General features: G+C 41.4%; 1 protein-coding gene across 1 annotated transcript in view; it reads right to left on the bottom strand.

The window, feature by feature from the left end:
- The window catches only part of ABTB2 (ankyrin repeat and BTB domain containing 2), a 111385-nt gene extending 106862 nt beyond the window's left edge, over positions 1-4523 (bottom strand). The window contains exon 1 of the mRNA XM_058025945.1: positions 3468-4523. Coding sequence (XP_057881928.1) covers positions 3468-4329 — 862 coding nt within the window. The 5' untranslated portion in view covers positions 4330-4523. The remainder of the gene's footprint in view (positions 1-3467) is intronic.
- Between the last annotated feature and the right edge of the window lie 17145 nt (positions 4524-21668).

The raw sequence follows: 21668 nt of genomic DNA, 5'->3' as shown, positions 1-21668 counted from the left end.
ATCGGGTTAAATTCCAACCCTTCCCCCTCTCCTTTTTTTTTTTTTTTTCCTTTGGCAAAACATCTGTCAACACTTCTATCTCCAGAGCACCAGGATGTGCTGATGCATTAAACAGCACAGCAGGTGGACTGGCAGACAGAGGAGTGCCTGACCATAACCAGAGAGTTCACTACAACCCAAGTGCTGTAATTAACAGGGCAATGATATCCAAATGTATTTGCAGTGCTGACAGCTCAGAGTCTACAGAACCCTGCACCAAACACAGGCAGATCAAGTAAAAGAATCACATTCCCAAGGTAAGTTCAGATTTCAACTTCTCTCTCCAGCATTTTAAATTAATAGACACTAATATTCCTAATTAGAGTGTCTCAAAACCCCTGTGAAACCACTGGGTGCATTTTCCACCACTGCATATATAGATCCCCATATAAATAAAAACAGAAAATAAAACCTGCATTCCAATTTACACTTGCTTTACCTTTCATTAGCTACATTGTTCAGTAGCTGCTTATCTTTTTTGCTGCTTTTGTTTCATTTTCTTTCCAGCATTGCATTGTTTTTACAGCATCCCACCTGAACTCTGCCTAAGAGACCTTACCCTTGGGGGCATTAAGAACTCAGGGCCACAGGCTCAGGTCATTCCTCCTCCTTCCAAGGCAGAGCCACCAAGTCCCAAGCACAGAGTCAGAACTCGCACTAAGGGCAGAGAACAGCTCACAGAAGCAGCAAAAAAGTTGATTAAAGAACAGCTTCACAAAAAGGGCAAATAAACAAGCAAGCCACTGATTATTATTTATTTTAAAACAATATTAGAATTCCCCCTTAAGCATTTACAGAGTTTTAACTTTACCCTTCACACAGCAGGTGTTGATTATAACACATTTGTTGTAATATACAATATTGCTCTTTCAGCCTCCAAAGCTTCAAGTGACTGGACTGTGGTCTTTGATGGGAGATTAGTCACTGAAGAAATACAGGTCTAAACCTCAGTCTCATGAGAACTTAGGAAGATTTATGTATTTACTTACTGTTTCTTTGACTCCAAAGCAGCAGGCTGTCCTGATCTAATAATGAAAATGGTATTCAATAGATCATAATGCCAGAAATGTCCATTATGATAATCCCGTGCAATCTTCTGCATAGGACAGCGCCATGGATTTCATCCAGGGATTACAATGCTTGACTGGAGCTAGAACTGAACCTCTAAGTGCTTTTTATCTCTGCCATCAAACTCAGGGCTATAAAACAAAACCCAACACACACACACCCCCCCCCAAGTTTGCAATTTACCAGCGCTCCACTAAATGCTTTTACTAGGAAAGAAACAAAAGTGACAGTAAAGCAAGTTTCCCTGTTCCTTAAACAGGAATAAATCCAGTTATTTCACTGCCAGATCTACTTCAGATTTAAATTAACGTAAAAGACAAGATCATTTGAAAGCACTGTGCAGAATGATGTGAATACTACTCATTTACAATTCCTACAGGGAGAAGAATAGAGAAGTTATTTCAAGCTTTTTTGCATCCATATAAAACCATTTGTGGCCTTCCAACTGCAAGAAAAGCCATTTAGAGGATTCACTGACTTGTGTCAGGTAAAACACTAGTGACAGACTGTCACAGGAAATCACAGGATGCCTTCATGTGCGGTTTTATTCAATTTCCAGACTTAAAAAATGCATTCAATTATTGACAGGATTGATCTGAAAGGCAGGAACAACAAAAGAGGCAACAGAAGCCAATCCTTCTGTGGCCACTGACTGCTTGGCTTTCCACTGTGCAGGAGCGTTATCATAACTGACCATTTGGTGCTCTGAATATTTATAAGCATTTCCCTGCACACTCACCCTTCTTCCCATTCAACACCCAGCATCCATTCACTCACTGCAGTTTTTCCAGGGAAATTTCTCCTAAGAAATAGACTAAAGAAGAAAAGAAGCTGAGTGAGGCTCCAACTCTTCACTTTACACACAGAACCTGTGCGGCAGAAGCACCGAGCAGAGAAGAGCAGAAATTGACATTCAGGTTCGCAGAACCAAAATACTTCACTCCAGGTTCCCTAAATAAGGAACAAGGGAGGAGAAACAAGTCCTTTTCTCAGAGCTGGTGGCAAAGAAACACCCCCATGAAAAACGAAGAATGACAAGTGTTTTGGCAGACACGTCCTCATACCTCTCTAATCACCCAAGCGCTTTTAGTTAGAAGCGTAGATGTCTGCGTTTGACCTTGAAACTTACAGTTATGCCTTGGAGCAGAGCCAAGAGAACATCCAAAAGGCTCTTCACATTTATTTCTCAACTGTTTAGTAATGCTGACCCAACGGGGACAACTCCCTGCAGTCACCTACTCGTGATCCGAACAACAGAATTGCCCGGGTATGGAAAAACTGCAGGAAATCAATGCACCCGGGGAGGAGAAGGTGAGTCAGCCCATCTGTGACAGCTTCAAAGGGTTTTTCCCCCTCAACTCAAAACAGCTCCTTTACTTGTCTCGCTATGAGATTCCCTTTTGAAAAGCCCCTTGGTTTTATAGAGTTAAATCACAAACGTATTAAGCATGGAATAGCCGACCGTAACAGAGGCCAGCAAAAGTCACGAAACCGTGGGTGGTACACAAAATACTTTTCTAAACTGGACGTTTCCCTGAATTTTCCATGGGAAAAATATGGTATTCCTCAGTGTGACAATGCGAAACAAACAGTGCAGCCCCTTAACACAACTGTCACGGCTTAAGCCTTCCAAACTGCTCCTCGCTCCCGTAGAAGGTGCCAACATTCCTCTATCTGCTTAAGTGTTCGGAAACTTTGCTTTCCAAACAAATGGCAGCGGTAAGTACCTTAACACTGTGTTATTCTCATCACTGAGACACCGTCCTACGCTCACACACGCGCTCTTGTTTATGGCAGGAAAGGTTTCTGCTGAGTTACAAGGAATTCCAAAGTATACAAGTTCAAAGTTTTTGCTCATAAAGTGAATTTTACTACCGCAAAGGAAAACAAAAAAGATTAATGTTGTTTTCCCTCTCCAGGCTGTACGTAGTAACAGCATTTTTAAGACAAAACTACAAGACACTCGCTGTAAGATAAAGTTTGTTTAAAAGACATATAGTAGTACTTTCTGGACAGCAGCTTGTAAACCACATTTCATCTTAGTGTTACAGAGAACATATTTGCACGCCAGTTAGAGGGAAAATGCTCAAAACAGCAGCTGGTGTAAAGTCAGATGTTTGTTAGGACAACAGGGCTTGGTTTCCCACAGCCTGTTATAACCTGGTACATCTTAAGGACAGAGCAGGATCGTTCTTGCCTGGCAGGACCGTCATGCCTGCTTTACGCACACATAAACCGCGACCAAGATGCAATCCAGATGCAAAGAAAACCCAGAAAAACCCCAAGTCCACAGAGAGCGAGGACTTTTACAGTAAAGCTTGCTGGTATGAAGACAACAGACCATAAAAGCTGGATCTTACCATTAGCGTTTTTCCCACAGATGAGGTGCTCGTAAGGTTGCAACACTCCCCAAAGTTCCGCATCGTTGTTGATAACCATCTCCAGGATTTCAGCCGAGATCTCCCCTCCACCATCGGGGCTCTGACTCGCCAAAACCCTAGCCTTAATCTCTTCCACCAGGTTCTCCATGCAAGCGGTTAGGGAGATGGCCGCGTACTCGTGGATCCTCACCGAGATCCTCGTGTCCACCATCCACCTGAAAAACCTGCCCACCGAGAAGGTGAGGCCGCAGCGGGCGGATTTGCCTTTCCGGAGCCCATCGCCGGCGCTCATGCTGTACAGGGAGAGCGCCTTGACGGTGGCCAGCACGCAGCTCTCGGCCAGGGCCCAGCTCTGGATGAGTTTGATGGCGCTCTGCACCTCGAAGCGGGTGCACTTGGAGTGCATCACGCTGAGCCGCTGAGCCTCCCGCGACACCCGGATCAGGGCGCGCCGCAGCAGCTGCGAGAGCCGCCTGACAGCCTCCTGCGAAAAGCTCCTGCCCGGGCCCTCTCCCTTCCCTTTGCGCAGGATCCTGCCGATGTCTTCATCGGTCCAAGGGTACTCCTCGAGATCCGGCAGCTTAGGGCACTTGGAGAAGATTTCTGCGACCTCGGGGTCTTCCGGCAGCACGGTGTTCACGGTGTCCCAGCTGTTATTCCTACTGTTCATGGAGCCCGAGTAGTACCACCAGTTGCCTCTGTGCTGAGAAGAGGTGAAGGCTTGCGAGTTGGACTTGGAAGAAGAGAGACTAAGGGACCTGCAGGAATCCCCTGCCCCATAACCAGAGTCCAAAGTTAAATCCTCCAGGGTCTTCAGAGTCGAGCTGTATATCCCAGCCATAGGAAAGACGGGTTAAGCCAAGCGGCAGGACAAGCGCGAAAGGTGAGGCAGGGGCAGATCCCTAGCGAGCCCCGAGCGGCGCGGGCGGATTGGCAGCGCAGCGGGCAGGAGCCCTCCCCGAGGGCCCGGCTACCTCCATCCCGGCGGGAGGCTGCGCTCAGCCATGTCCCGCTCGGGCCGGGGCGGCGGAGGGCGCGGAGGCTGCGGCGGCCGGGCCGGGACGGGCGCTCGGCGGCGGCTCCGGCGCAACTTCTCCGCCGCAGCACCGCCTCGAGCCGCGCACCGCACCATGCAAATGAGGCGCGCGGCGAGCACCAATCGGCGGCGGCGGGGGACCGGCCCGGCCAATCACACGCGAGAGGGGCGGGGCGGGAGGCGGGGCGAGGGAGGGCGCGGGGAGCGGCCCGTGCAGACGGTGCGGGGCGGCGGGCGGGGGTCGACGCTCGGCCCGGGCATGGTGCGGGCGGTCCCGGGGCCCGGAGCCCCCCACGGGTGCCTTTGAGGCACGGCGGGTTCCCCCAAACCGGGCTTGGGCCGGGAGCCACCAGCGGAGCGGAGGAGTTCAGCGTGTTCCGTCCCGCCGAGGTGCGCGGGACGAGCGCGCCCCCGCGCGGCCGCAGCGGGGAGCGGCGGGCAGAGCCACGGGTCTCGCTGTGCTTCGGGCTCGGGTCCTCAAATCCCTGGAATTTAGCTTAAAAACGCGTTTTGCGCATCTTCCTACAGGACGCAGCCTCTAAAAGATCTTAAACCCGCTGCTATTTACGGCCCCGATTCAGGAAAACGCGATAAAGCAAGAGTGCGTGTCCTTGATAATGCGGCCGCTGTGACAAAGTGCGTAAAACCCCAAAACCACAGCCCAAAGGATAACATTTTTATCTGTTCGTTCACACGGATTTTGAATTTTGCTGTCTATTGCTGCCATATACTCGCTGTTTGTAGGATATATATGATAGGGTATGAGTAGAAGCCTAAAGAGAGTACGTTCAACACTTCTCACAAAGGACATTTTCACTTCAAGAAGTACTGTCAAGACAGATCTTACACAGTCCTTAACTACAGACTGAAAAAAAATAAAAATAGATATTTTCCACAGAAATGTTCCTTACAAGATACAGCTTCCAACTATGATCAGCTTCAATACCTGGATTTCCAGAGTTAAGTTCAAAATGACAAATTGTCTTTGCACCACGAGGACAAACTTTTCAGCAGGGCCTGTTGCAATAGGACAAGAAGGATGTTTTTGAACTGACAGAGGGATGGTTTAGATGATACAGAAAAGAGATTTCCTGCTTCTAAACAACAGTGCCTTACAGGACACCCCTTTGTCTTTTTGTACTGCAGTATACACATTAGTTAGTGTCAATAAAAATGCATCAAAACTATTAGGCATGAATTAAATACTTGAAAGTCATCTATTTTACTAATGCACTCCTGCACACAGGATCAGGCAGCTTCTGTTTATACTAAAAGACAAAATATTTAACAAGGCATCCTAACTTCCACTAGCTAAACCCCAAAATTGATATTTTTTTAAACATAAGATCATCTTTTATCTTTCTTATATTGAAGCCCAACTATAATGCAGCTCTCAGCTTTTTCATAGCCTCTCCCCATGAAATCATGAACACAAAGGAAAAGTTGTCTAATAAAACCAGACCTAATTCTCTCAAAGTAATTCCAATTTATTTGGAAATCTTATCACCTCAGCACCTCATTTGTGCTCCACTGTCAGCTCAGAAATTGGTATTTTTACTGCACAACTGATGCTTTGCTCAGGTGTTATTTTATAGATCAAAGCTAACTCTGCTATTTTGGTGTATTTTTTAGGCTATATTTTTAAGAGCTGACAATACAAAACTGACAGTAAACACGGGAAATAGGTCCCTAAATGTGAGACAAGGCAGGACTTTTTCAAAAAACCCAGTTTTAAGTCTCATGTGTTCAATCAATATACTTCTTTATAAAAAAAATATAATCTTTCTAGTTACATCTGTATTAATTCCCTAAACTTAGGGTGCCATGGGCTACTGCAGGCCTCTTAATGAGACTTTTGGTGGGTGACCATGTGGTGCCTCCTCAAAACCAGGGCATTTATTTTATTCTCTGTTAGTTCCTCCAAGATCACGCTCAGAAGACTTGTGTTTTTACAAGGATCACTGCAAGAATGGGAATAGGGCAAAAAAAGGCAACAGAGTTGGCCTCTCTCACCAAAAATCCTTCATGCTTTGGTCTGTGATACTGCTTTGCAAAAACTTCCTCTGAAATTCATCCTGTTCTATCTCCTAGAATTCATTCCAATCACAAAAGCAAGGCCAAATTGACACAGAGAATTGCTACACAGTTAGCAAATAGGAACTTGATATTATTTAGGAAAAATGCAGCTGTGCAAGCACTCAAAACTTCTACAAACCGCTTCTGTTCCCTCTCTTTATCACACTTCTCCCATACTCCCACACAGTTTGTTATTCCTGCCATTCCATGTCCGTTAACAACACCAAAAATGATCTGGTTTAACAAGCAGTGTCTGCCTTCCCCACTTCCTTTAGCCAGTGTTTTCTCATTGTAGTATTTATTTATAAAAGAAAAACCTTTGCCAGACAAATCCTTCTCTCCTCCTGCTGCAAAGGTACCACCTGCCTTTTCTACAAGGGAAAAACCTTAGAACAGAAGCACCCCCAAATGAAGATTTAAACCTCAAACTCCAAGATGTTGAACCCAATAAAGACATCAAGTCATACATCAAAACACCCATAAAAACAACTCAACATTCCTTAATTTTTAAGGCACAATAAATACTCAGCTATTTTTTTTTGTTGTTTGCACATGTTTCAAGTGGAGTCATCAGGAATCCCAAGTTATTTTCACACTATAAAAATCAACTTTCCACAGACAGATTTTCTCATAATCATTTCTCTCTAAAATTAGTGTTAAAGTAGAAAGCACCAGAAGACTTCCAGGAACATAAACAAAACATGTAACATTGGAAGTTTCATAATAAACAAAGCCATGGGACTCTAGAAACTCCATTTTCCTTCGTGTAAAGGCTCAGATATGAGCTTGCTTTTCTAGCTCTGATAAACTATAGAGTTTAAAAATTTGACTTTAAAGTACACCAGAATTAATTAGAAATAAAATGCCTTTGCATTCTCCAATACACCAAAAGCAACTGGATAAATAGAAAACCTATTTAAAAAACAAACACTTGTTTTAAGGAACTACAGCAGTCAAAGCAAATATAAAATCCCCATAAACTTAATCTCTACCAAAAACTCCAAATCAGTACTTTCTAAAGTAACCAATACTGACATTGGCCTGTTACTGTTCAATCCACAAAGTTCAGTGAATTTCTAGGAAAGAATATTCATATATATGGTATTGAGCAGCATAAACATCCCTTACCTCTAGGTCCCATGAAGATTATTTTACTCACTTGAGGAAAAGAATACTCAAGAATTTCCAACAGGAGAAGAAAAAACAAATAATTAACAACAAAACTTAACACAGCCCTCAAAGAAGCTGCTTGATTGGTGCCACCAACCCCTCAGAGCAGTACTAAGAAAAGAGGAGCCCTTTCCTGACCCTATTTAAAGCACTTGTGGGAGGGAGTGTTAATGAGCCCAAAGGCTCAACAGCTGGCTGGGCTTCCATGGATGTTGCTGGAAATTTCCTTCTCAAGCTGCTGTCTCTGTTTTGAACACGTGCTAATGGCATTTTCCTTGTGTAGCTACTTCATTAAACTGCATTTTATCTGCAAGGTTCAGAACTATTTTTGTTAATAAAGAAAGATAGCTGCTGTCTGATACCTGAAAATCGATGTGAGACCAGACAGCAGGAGATGTGGGGGAGCAGAGATGAAGTGTGACTAGAGCAGGTGAATCACATATCAAGTCTAAATTAAATGGAAAAAAAAAAAAGTGTTAAGAGAATTCATTTTGCATATTTTCAAAGCACCACCGATGGAGAGAAAATGTTCATGTGGTGTGTTTTCTACCATACAGCAAAATCCCCATTGAGCCCTCAACTTATTTTCTAACTGGAGTTGCTGGTCCAGTACTTGGAGTGACCAAATACTCCCTGCTGACCTCCACCACTGCCAGGTTCTTGTATCTTCCCAGCTGGAGAGAAAATTTATTCAATGTGTAATAATTCAAAGTCTCCTCCCATTCATTTTGTGCAAAATGGCCTTTGCCAAGGTTACAATACTTGTCTTTCAGAATGTCTTGATTGGTAATTTAGGTAAATCTACTTGATAGCACTAATTAAAATTTAAAAAGAGAACATAGAATCTCATGAATGTAGAATTTTAGGAATAATACTGTCCCTTGTGTAAACTTTTCAGATGGTTAGAAGTCACTGAAATCTGTGTGTGCTGAACAAATCTTCAGGCTATTATTACTAAATGGACATCTCACCTTCTCCCTGTCTTGGTTTTATTTCTGATTTAGCATAGCCTAAAACTACATTTTGCTATTAACAATTCCTACCAAGAGAAACACTCCTGCTTAACAAATCTTGCCTCATTTTTCCCCTACTCTACTATTTAGTCTAATAAAAGACATTTCTTGTCCTTACATAACTTGCCTCACTCGTATCCTTAGGCTGTCAATTAAAACATAATTTCTATTTAAATAAGATCAGGAACTTAAATTTGCTTAGCATAAGAAATCAGCCCAGATCAGCATTACTGTTATTTATAATGACAGATAAGGCAGAGCTTCTCAAAATTAATACTGTCAAGAAAGAAGGGGTCATGTCTATCATGACTAATAGTGACTGTTAAGCAAGACCATTTAAAAAACTTTAATTGCTGAAGATTTTATATTACAGCCTGCTTCTGACACACATTTTCAGGTATGAAAAGAGTGTAAGAAGCACTGAGAATCTATTAAGAATATCTTTTCTACACTCAAGAGCTGCCTTTTGTAGTAGATATAATTGGAGTGATAAGGAACTAGGAGTGAAATCTCTATGCACAAGTATATCAGATGCCCAGAATGAACAAATAAGTGGTTTTCTGCTGCTTCAGAGATCCTTCAAAGCAAGCTGGTCAGGTACCAGTCAGGTACAAACTGCTCAGCATCACCTTTATCCTTGGGAAAGGAGTGGAACAAAGAAGCCTGGAAAGCATTAAGGACAGAAAGGTGATTTAGAATCACAGAGTTTGGGTTGGAAAGGACCTTCTACTTCCTTCCTTCCACCCCCTGCCACGGGCAGGGACACCTCTCACTAGACCAGGTTGTTCCAAGCCCTGTCCAACCTGGTCTTTAAAGCTTTCCAGGGATGGAGATTCCACAACATGTCTGGGCAACCTGTGCCTGTGTGTCAGCACCCTCACAGGGAAGAATAAATTCCCAGTACTTGAGGCTGGATGCAGTTGTCTTTCTGGATTGCAAGTGTGTGTTGCTGGGATTTGTTGAGCTTCTCATCAACCAACACTCCCAAGTCTTTTCCAGGCTGCTCTCTGTCCATTCTCCAGCGATTTAGGAAGGGTAATTATGACCAATCTGTCAGCCTTCCAAGATGATATCAGTGGTATGATGGATGAGGGAAGGGCAGTTGATATTGTCTTCATCACAGCAAGGCTTTTGACACTCACTCCTGCAACATCCTCATTGACAAATTGATGAATTTTTTTCCTGGATAAACAGCTCCTTTCAATCTAAGTGAAAAACTACTTTGGATAAAAAGGCCTGTTGGAAAACAAGTTGGATGTGAGCTGGGAATACACCCCTGTGGCAATGAAAGCCAGCAGCACCCAGGAAAAACCCTGCCAGCAGGTGGAGGAGGTGATCCTTCCTCTGCTCAGCACTGATGAGACTCAGATGGAGTTGGAGTCCAGCTCTGGGTTTTCCAGTACAAAAGAGGGGCAGACAAACTGGAGTCAGTCCATCAAAGGGACACAAAGATGATTAAGGGAATGGAGTTTCTGTCATTTGAGAGACTGAGAGGCTGGGAGTGTTCATTGTGGAGAAGGTGGGACAATGTCTGTAAATACCCAAAGAATAAAAAAAGGAAAAAGACAGGTGGGCTCTTCTTAGTGGTGTCCAGGAAAAGAATGAGCACTAGGCTAAAACTGAAATACAAAATATTCCATTTAAACTTTAACCCCCCCCCCCCACCTTTCCACTGGAACAGGTGTAACAGGTGACAACCTGGAACAGGTTTCCCAGGGAGGTTGTGGAATCTCCATAGTCAGAGATATTCAAAACCCAACTGGACACAATCCTGGACAAGCTGCTTTAGCTGACCTTGCTTTGTGATTCCAGAGGTGCTTTCCAACCACCAGAAGGATTCCATGAATTCTACTCTTTCCACTGCAAAGGGCAGAGGAACCATTTCCAACACAACTTCCCCTTTCCAAAGTCTGCCTACATTTGGAATGATTCTCCTCACAAGCTTTCAGCACTGCTGCTGAATCCTCTGATCTTTAAACATTTCTGGTTTATTTTGTTTTTAATCTCTCTCAATTCAGCACACATTGTATATGTTAAGGCATTTTTAAATCAAACATTTTCTAAGGATAAAAGTATTGGTGAAGATGCTTTCCTCACTTTTAGAAAAGAGCCTCCCTCCCCAGCAGCTGTTTCACTTGCAATGCATTTGTTCCATGGGTATTTTTTGAAAAAGACTTTGAAGCAGGAAAAGTAAACTAATCTCAGAAAAAACCAATGATATTTTACCTAATTTAAAATGTAATCCTCAACAAGCATTGAACGTTTCTGTCCTGAAATTTGGAGTGTATGAAGACATGAGTTGATATAAAAATGCTTTTTGAAATTTTAAGTGCAACCAGACAACTGAGCAAGTGTTATAGTAGGTTTTATTTGGAAAGACTATGGAACTACAAAAATTACAGATCTGTGTTGGATTATTTTCCCCAGTAAAATGATTGTGATGACAAAGGGTGGAGAAAACTGTCAGAATAAGAAATATCAGACTAGAATGCATTACATTCCTGGATAAAAACTTGGTACAGTATCAGACTGTCTCAATCATTATCAGAAATCTTATTAGTGAGGGTTCATGGGGAGAATTATACTTTACCTGGAATTAGATCAAATGAAGGGGGTAAAAGAGTATTTACTTCATCACACAACAACATTCAAGATGAAGGATGTACTGAAACTTACTGAGGCCTCTTTGCCCACTCCTCCTCTTCTCATTTCACTCCTACTATTAATTACAATTTTACAGTGCCTGCATTTTCTTCCTAATGTAGGAATTAAACAACCAGAACATTCTGAGAGCCATCAGGCATTACCAAATAGCTGCAGACAATGAAGTTGTTCTTCAGCATTTAACAACTTTTAATTTATAACATCCAGCTATAAAGTTACAGCAGGATAAACTTCCCCAGTCAGCCAGATCCTTAGCTCTGATCCAACACCAGGCCTGCCAAGTCTGTGTATGATAGCTACCAGTGTAAAATAACTCTAACTCTTTGGAGGCACTTGAAATAATCTCAGTTATCTGGTCACGGGACCAACTGCTATATCATGTCTGTGTGGAAACCTGCTGCAGTCCTGTGTGCCAAAACACACATTTGGAAGAACTTCATGTTAAAATTGCACTCATTTACTACAGCCATTCACTGGCTGTAATATCAGCCTGTCTCATGAGGCACTTGATAGAGCCAATTACGCGTATCAATTGCAAAGGATGTGTGTCATGTTTCCTGAAACAATGTTCATATCCTCAGCTCTCCCCTATTGGCCAGGGACACAGCATTGACAAGAACATTATCAAGGCTCTAGCACTGTAATTGCAAAGCCAACAGAAATAATAGCCAAAGAGAAGGAATTACAGCTAAATGTTGTATTTTTCATAACCCTGAACAGTCAGGAAGTTGCCAGGAAGCCAAATAAACTATTACCCTCTAAGAGTGCTATGACGTGGATGCCCCAAAATTTATCAGGCCAAGCTGAGATCAGTGGTTATTTGCAATGGGAAACAACACTGAAAATAATTGAAATTATTGAGAACACTCAAGGTCAAAACCCCGCCTGCCTTGCCTGGGATCATTCAGAACCATCAGACAACAGCCACAGTGTTTGTTCTGGTACTGAAATACACCAAGTGTAGCAACAGCTTCCTAGCTACTCGTCCATCATCATCTACAGCGGCTGTGCCTAAATTCTGCTTCGCCCTGGTCGTGCTCAAACCTTTATTTTCCCAAGGAATCCCGAACTCGCAGGATTAGCAGCTTTTCCGTGTCACATAACCCGCTGCCTCCCTCTTGAGGCCGCAGTGCCGCATTTGAGCTGCGGCAGGCTGTCCGTCTGCTCCCGGAGGAACGGAGTGCGGGATGCTGAGGGCAACGATGGAGTTGCAGCCGTGTGAACAAGGGCTGCCTGTCCCTCCTCGTGCCATGGGCGTGCGTGTGAGCCATGACGAGGCGCTGCCTACGTGGCACAGGTGATGCTGTCCCCACGATGTGACACTGTCACAAGGTCCCTGCCCCCCAGCATGTGCAGCACCTCGCACACGAGGATGTCCAGAGGAACATCCCGACTGTGTGGAAGCAAAGCTGCCGACTTTCTAGTTATAAAACTCAAAGTAGAAATCTGCTTTCTTTCCTCATCCTTAGCCTAAAGCCTCTGGAAGGGGGAACATCCCTTCTCTCCACTGGCAAGACAGACTCAGCATCGTTGCAGAGATTTTTCCACAAAGGGAACAGAGTGCAGTGTGGTAGTGAAACTTTGTCACTGCTTTTTTCCACTCAACTGAGGAGCAGATCAAAAACTATGTGAGGCTTCAGGTGCCTCACTTTGAACTGGTATATATCCTGTAAAGTTCAAACATGTTTGGGGGGGGGGAAAAACCCCCAACAATGAATCATCATTTCCAGCAACAAAATAATTCCTAAAAAAAGCCAGACATGAGAATAAGGGGGAAACCCACAACAAAACATCTTTTATTGCAGAATTCTCTTTTTGCTCCGAACTTCCTACCTTTTTACTTCATGACCCACAATCTTCTTATCTCTGATTTCTCTCGTAAACTCAAGAATTTTTCACCCTTTCCACTAAACACCAGAAAACTTTGCCTACCTGCGAAGAAATCTACAGTAGAACACAATAAATGTTTCAGTTTGAGGTATATTTGTATTGTTTAAATACCCCAGAACCAAAAGCATATAATTCTAATTTAGTAAATAAATGAGTGGTTGCCCAAAATTAGGCTGAAATTTTAATAGTTATATCTAAAATTTATAAATCCTATGTGAAAAGTGTGATATAACTCACCCAGCAGGACCATTAATATTGGCTTTTTTAAAAGAAAAACAAACCAGAAACCCAAGTTTTGTACCACTAGTAGGCCACTAAAACAGGAAAGTCTGAGATAGAGGAAAAAAATCTTTCTCTCTCAAATAATCTGTAAAAGAGTTTCAAAGAAATCTCTTTATTCTGTATAATATTGTAACACTATTCTAGCATTCACTATTAAATTGTATTACCCTTATTAATAATTTTAGAAACCTGTTTCAGTGAGAAGATTTAAACTCAGTATATTGAGAGCAGGAATTTGTAGCTGGACATTTATTGCCAAGGGAGTGTAGTAATTAATGGGAACTTTCTAGGTAAGAATGTTGGTCAGAAAGCCTTCCATAATGCACTGGTCACACTTTTCCAGCCTATTCCTTCCCAGTTTTTATATGAATGAACAATCTTTTATCATTTCACCCATCTTGTGAAGATGCAGAATGTGTATCCCACCATGGTTTTGCTACAGCAGAAGAGCAAGTGTAATCCCAACCTCAAAAAGTAAAATCCTGGGGGAAAAAACATTAGGGAAGCAATCTCATACCAAGGTTTCAAACCTAATTGTCAGCTCAGTACAAGCACACGTTGTTAATTAGCACTGTAGGCTCAGAAACCACCTTGTCAACGTGCAGCCTGAATAAACATAATGCCATCCACTTCCTCGGATCCCTAACTCCAGTTATGACACAGGGCTGCTTGTTATCACATAACCCAGGATTATTTTTCCAACAAGGAGATGGCTGACAGGCCAATTTGTGATTGCCACTCAGGATGAAACACATGCTGGGAGCAATGGGGAGATAATGACGCTTTTTTTCCCCTTGCCTGCATCACTGGGAAGGAATTCTCGGGACACATCACCTGTGATGGAAGTGTAACAGTGCTCTGTAGTGTTCTGTGCATGGCACAGCCAGAAACCAATCCCCAAAAAGTATAGAAACAGTCTGGATGATTCAGTAAAAGTGGGGCTGTTCCAGGAGCCATCAGCACTCAATAAAATGGTGAGTCAGAATGTATCAGAATTGGATGAAAGGATTTAATTAAATGAAGAATGGAGGGTGGATATTGTAGGATAAGTCATTATGGATCACAGCAAAAGCTCCCTGTTCAAAAGGATCAAAATAGATGGGGACAGACCCAGGTTTGCCTCCAGTTCACAGGGGAATACCTAAAAAAAAATTCTCAAGTACAATGGGACAAGAAACATTGGTTGCAATCCCTAGGAGTGGTGAAGAGGAAAAGGAGGAAACCATCATTGTGGAAGAAATGTGAAAAGCCTCAAGAATCTCAAGAAAATCAAGATATCTCAGCCTTCCATATCTTGAAAATTATTTTCAGTTTCATGAATAGGTATAGATAAAAACACCAAACAAAAGAGGGATCGGCACATTGTGAAAACAAGTAAAGAACCTCTCTACCATACTAACAGCAAAAGAAAAGGAAAAATAAAATGAACCTTCTCAAATAATATGATAACCAGAGGACTACTGAAAAAGAGTTGTTTTCACCCTGGGGGAATCAAAAGTAGTTGGTGTTCAAAACTAGGCCAAGTTTCCACGCTTAATATGATGTAGTACTCTTTGTTGTAGCTGTAAAAAGTTATCAAATATTTTTAAACCAAAAGTATTGAAAAAAACTAAAAGTGAAACATGTATATTCCTCTTTAAATTGTTTGGAAGTCCACATTACAGGTGAAGACCCAATTGTGCTGTTCAACCACTGCCCTCAGTCCAATGAAAATAGGAAATGCAACCAAAGCTGGGTAGGAATGCTGATAGGACAGATCCCTGTAGATCTGTGCAGGAGGGTTTGGTGTATTTAGGGTGTTAGAGTTTGGTGGTTTGGAAGCTATGATCTGTATTTCATTTTTATCCCCACATCAGAGGTTTCTTGGCAGTGTAAAGGGCTTGTAAACCTCTTGTAAATATCTTAGAAACGTCCAGCCAGGGTGCAGGTAGCAATTAGGAGCTGGAAAGAAACATGTCAATTAACCTGGTAGTTTAGCATCAACCTCCAGGGAAAAAAGAAACCCAAAACACACTAACAATTTGTTACAGTTTCCATGTTAGATCAAAATAATTATTTTAGCAATTTGTGTAAAGATGAACATTCTAGAAACACAGTTCTTCATGTGTAAAAATGGACTAAATGTCTAAGTAAAGACACTGTAATTATGGAATTGTTAAATATATACATTTTGAGCTTCCATAATTCCAACTTACCTATTTGAGGCAATGAATTTTCTGTGAACAGAAAAATGAGGTCAAATGTACAGAAGAAGACTTGGGCTTAAAGAGCAGGAAAAAATCCACCCTTTGATTTCCATGCACATACCTGTGCTCAAAACAGCCAGGGGCTTGTCCAGGACTTTAATTCAGGAGCAGGTCCCTGGCAGTTTGTAAATGTTAAACAAATCAATGGCCATCTCTGCAACCCATAATGATCTAGAACTAATTGCTTTTAGGAAATGACTGGAGCAACAACTCAAATGCTGATAGCTGGGGCAAAGGACACCAGCAAACTGCTGGCCAGATGGCAGGCACTGGGCTGCAAGAGTTATTTTATATTTATCTAATATCCCACTAACCCAAGGATTTCTTTGTAGCCTTTCATGTTGTCAGAATGAAGATGTTTAGGCAGGTGGTTTACTTATTACCACTCTTCAATCCTTAGATGTCTCCTATTATGATGGAAAACAGACTGAGAATGGCAGCTACTGCAAGTAGAAAAAAAAAAGGCTAAAATATTCACATCAAAATAAAAACTGATTTTCAAAGGTACTGAAACTCCTATCGATTCCAGCAATACTAATTAGTGTGCTGGTGTCCTAGGATTAATTATTCCCTGTGCTCTATTTGCTACCATCTCAAGGGACAAACCTAAATGGTTGTTATTGCTCTTAAACAGGGCACCTCAAGAGACAGCTACATCCATCTTCTAGAATAAAGCAGATTTTTCAAACTGCCTTTATTTCACAATTCATTGAAATTATATTTAAAAAATCAGTTATATTTAGCATCTATTAATCAGCTAGAGACACTGAAAATTAATCAATATAAATGTATACAAGTGTGTGTGTGTATTTTCAGGGTCAAAAAAAGCAAAAGAGAAAACATTTTAAACTATATTTGAATTGTAAACACCTAGAAAATGCTATTTCAATGGGATCTTGCAGGCTGTCTCCACACTGGAATTTGCAGCAATTCCATGGGAAGCTGACCCAACCAGTCAGCAGAGTGGATTACTACCCATGTGGAGTGCCTGCTGATGCCCTGGCACACAAATGCCACGTGTGCCTGCCACCATTGTCACCTGGGAAGAGCCTTTGATGTCCCTCTGCTTGCAGGGTGCCCCATCTTTCCCAACTCACTGAAACAGAAAGGGATCAATCCAGCATTCCTCAGGACACCTAAAGGCCACTGGCTGCCTGACTCCAACCTCTCAGCTCTGCCTTCATGAATAGATCAAATCTGGAGAATTTCTACCTCCTATTGCTTTCAAAGACAATGACATTTCTTCTCCCAGTACCTCACAAATCCACTTGTTTGCATTTCCTTGGTCTCCAGCATTCATGTTTGCTGTGGTTTCCACAAATTCATCTGGTTTGTTGCCATTCCACTGGCTGCTCTCTCTGTTGTTGTTGGTTTTTCTCCATAAGCTCCCTGTGATGATATTTTATTTTCCAGTCAGCACCATGATCCCATATTCCCAACGAAATTCAGAAATCATCACTGTAAAAAACAAATTTTAACTTTGTTTAGTACCAAACTATCTGAAATTTGAGGTATGAGCCACGCTGAAATCCATCATCACTGGTGTTAATGAATTATATCAATAATCTCTATGTGTCAGCCTAGAGCCCTACTGATGCATTTAGCTACACACACCTCTGCAAACTTTTCAAAGGCATGTATCTGATTTTTCCTGGCCATGAAAGAATAGCCTGATTTTCCAGTCCTGCTGGGCAGACAACATTTTTAATTGCCTTTCATTTTCTGCAGCTTCAAGCTCTGTTCATTTAGGATTCCCCTCTTTCTGTGGAATTGGAACACATGAAATGACACCTAGAGTATCAAAGTATCTCTTGGATCAAACATCTATATTTATACATGCAAACATCCAGCATGCTAATTAAGCACTTGACTAATTTAAAGAACATGTGACTAAGTCATACCAAGGGTTGACCCATTTGAAAGCTTAAGAGCTTCTGATTGTAACAACAGAACAAAATATGGCTGTGTTTAGCTTTAAATCTTTTCTTATGCAGAATGAAGCTCCAATGGGCAAAATCAGGTTCCAAAATGGAGGTTTTATGAACTGCCACTGGGTAGATGCTTCAGACAATGCTGCTAATAACACAGAGAACAAATGGAGAAAAACATTAATGTGGGCACTCTAACGTGAAAGGAAATCAAATCTGCATTAACAAAAAGAAGTGTGTGTCTATGATGTGAAATCATTTTAATGGTGCAGTTTTGAGGAGTAAAAACACAGAACTGAGGTATCCAGGATGCTAAAGATGTTTGAAAACCCCACAACCTGAAAAGTGGTGTATTTCTTACCCTGTTTTTGTTCCTTCACTGATCTCAAGAAGTAGATTGCAGCTGTCTTTGCAGCACTAAATTTGAAACACGAATTCTTCATAACGATGATCACGAGTAGTTTATGAAAAGCAATACATTATTAGAAATAATTAATAGAGATTAAGTAAATTCTATTTTTGGTAAAAATTACTAGGTACAAGACTACTGGCATTTACTAACCCCATTACAAACCTCAAAGGTTGAAGAGAACTGCTCCAAAACCACTGAAGTCATTCTTGTGTACGGAGAATGAGAGAAGCAAAGAAAAACATGTTTGAAACATATAAATTATTAATATTCTAACACACTTTTCTATATTTGAGGATAATTTTTTCCTAGTAATTTAAATTGAGACTTTGCCCTAACAACTACAGCAGAGGAGGGTGAAAAATTGCGAAACACAAAGCAAAGTTTCCTATCTTCCTTTCCCTGATTTTCTTCTAGGTGATTTTTTCACATTTTCTGTGCATCTCAGTATCTCACTCTGTCCAATGACACTCCAATGTGCTATTTCCCATAAAAATCAGACTTCCTGCCTGCTTACCTTGTTGTCCCCTCAATGATCCCTTAAAGCCCACCTCTTCTGAAGTATTTCAGTGCTTTCCATGTTTTCCATTAGATCTGATGACTGAAAACACAAAATTAAACGGGCCATGCACAATGCAAGTTACTGAGTTACAAACTTATCATCAAAGCTGTAAAATGTGTTCAGACCTATCTTACAGATGGAGAGATCCCCAGTTTATCATTATCCATCTCCTGTTCCATCTCTTGTGCTCACCACAGACCGTGTCCAACACCTCAGCACATGTCACCCAGGGGCTGGCTGACCTTTCACAGCATGAACTTCACAGCTGTGTAATTGCCAGCTGGAGGTACAAAATTGCCCTGAGTGTGTGTTGGGGATCAGCACAGACAGAATGTTTTGTTTATTGCATTATAACTGACATTAATCTGTTGTTTCTATTAATAAATCTCTGCTTTTGTCTATAATAGAATAGCAACCTACTTCTGTCTGTGGCTGCCATACCTACCCCTCAATCCTCTGCCATGTTATTGTTCTTTGTTGCTCTTTCCATGCTTTTTCTGTGCCCTGATGTTTACACCAAGCATGACAGCAGAAGGATGAGTGGAAAAAGTTTCTGAGGTACTGCAAATCTATAAATATTAGATATTGATAAAGGCCAATTAAAATTTGAGGTCTTGAGAATAGATTCATTATATTATTTCATAACTGGTCCACATGCAGTAGCTGAATTTGTTTTGTGACTGAAAATACACTCAGTCATATCAATTATACTTTTATTATGTGAGACTGAACCAGAGCTTTGATGTTTTTCTGCCCTTATTCCTTGAGGCTTAGAGTAGAAAACATATCCAAGCCTCACCTCCAGATGCATAATTTGGATCCTCTGGAAGATACAAGTTTGAACATCTTTAGCAGAAGGGTCAATAAACCTCCCAATCCTGTGGTAAGTGTTCTCATCAATAATCAGTTTAATTACGAAGTCAGCACACTCTGTCTTGTGCTTCTCTTTCCTGATCTCTTATTGTAAAAGTCATCTTGTCCCCCATGCTCTGTGCTGGAGTTAAAGGCTCCGGCTCTGCAGCAGAGGCACTCAGAGTACACAGATGTTGTTGTGGGGAGCTTGGGAACATTTGCAACTCTGATTTAATCACGGAGCAAGCAGGGACCAAGGCAGCCAGAGAGGGCTGCTAGATGTAGCATGAGAGCTTGGGGTGCTTGTGGAACTTATTTCGCAAAGCAAGAGGCACTGCTGACCTGCTACTCAACTAATTCTAGATCCTTCCCTTGGGTGTAAATCACCGAGCTATGTGCAAACTCTATTTACAGCACAATCGTGAGTGACACTGACCTTGCAGTTTGTGTTTAAACTCACTTTAAATACAACAATACACAAATGCTAAGCACTCTGTCTTTTAATCTCCCCAAATCTTAATTAAGGGCAAAGTGTGGTTTGGATCATGCCTCAAAAAATCATGTGGCAGCAGAGAACCAGTCTCCCCAGGTAAATAAAGATGATTAATTTGGAATTGTTTGAAGTTTATTTACTTAATGCAGATATATAACAGGAGGCAAATAAAGTGCTGCAGGAAACAAATATCATCAAGATAGAGAAGGGGGGAAAGGTAAAATACGAAGATACCCACAGCCAGATACCCGTGGAATTCAAACCAGCATTCACTGTTTATTTTTTCCTGAAAAGACATTTTCTAAGACAAAATTAGAGCAAGGTGAGAGGCAAAAGTATTTGTGTCACTCTGAACTTTGCCTTTGACCTTTCTTATGAAATGCAGTCACTTGGTTTTAGTTAAGCTGAAGTGCAAACACTGTTTGCAATAGGTGCCACTGGTGTTGCCACCTTCTGTCTCCTGGGTTTTGCTATTTCCTTAGCCAATATTTAATCACTTGTTTGTTTTTTATGCAGGCATACACATGTAAATATAAATATATGTATATGCACATATATCCTTTCCTCTAGCATATAATAAGAAAGGTTCATAGGAAAGGAAAGAAGTTTTTGCAAGTTACTCTTACTTTGAAACAGATTTGTGACCAGCAAGTTTACCTAAACATGTTGGCCTGCTAAAAATCTAAAGCGTTAAACTGTAAAGGAAAAGAAAATATTGACTGTTGATGAAAATGTTCACATTTCCCCCAATTTGCTGGTTAAGCAAACTGAAATAGCAATTATTGATTAAAAAAAAAACATGTGGGCAATCCTATTGTTAAATCTAGGTGTGGTAAGTGTAGTCTGCTGATGCATATTTTATATAAAAATATGAGAAACATAAGCAATCTTCCTTGCCCTTCTTTATGATGTTGGTTATCATGCTGAAGCAGAAAAGATTATGAGGCTTCAAGACATGAAAAAAAATGTCCCAATAAATGGTGAAGCAGAAAAAAAGGAGCTTGCTGTTCTAAATTCTGCAGAAAAGGAATAGAAGTAATTATATCCCCTGTATAGTGCAGACCTGAATCTGGGAGCTTTAACCCTCTAATCCATAATAACACGTACCAGATAAAGCAATTGTCTACTTGAAATAACAAGTTTGACTGTTCTTTGTATCTATTAAGACAAAGAATGTAGATATAATCTCGCAGATAAGGAGTTTGAGATGGATTATTTGTGTTGTTAAAAGGTTTCACCTCAGAAATAGGAAAAATTACCAGCTTTTTGTCACTCTTGTCATCCTTAGTAGGTGCATAGGCCCAAGCCAGGGATATTCTGCAGTATTATCAAAACTACTTGTGTCATATTTGCTCACAATTTGTAAGTATAACCACATAATTCAGAACTGGGTGGATTTTAAAGGTTAAAAATACCAGTCACCAAAGAAATGCTCTTTTGTTGGGTGCATATGACTAAAGTGAACCACCCCTACTCCATTTCAGGCACCAATACAAGAATGAGCCCGTATACAGTTAGACACTGATGTAATTTATATAGTTGCATAATTTATATAGTTA

The sequence above is a fragment of the Melospiza georgiana genome, chromosome 6 (genome assembly GCF_028018845.1).
Source record: "Melospiza georgiana isolate bMelGeo1 chromosome 6, bMelGeo1.pri, whole genome shotgun sequence".
NCBI classification, from domain to species: Eukaryota; Metazoa; Chordata; class Aves; order Passeriformes; family Passerellidae; genus Melospiza; species Melospiza georgiana.
The sequence above is the reverse complement of the archived record's forward strand: the minus strand, read 5'-3'. Positions and strand labels throughout refer to the sequence as shown.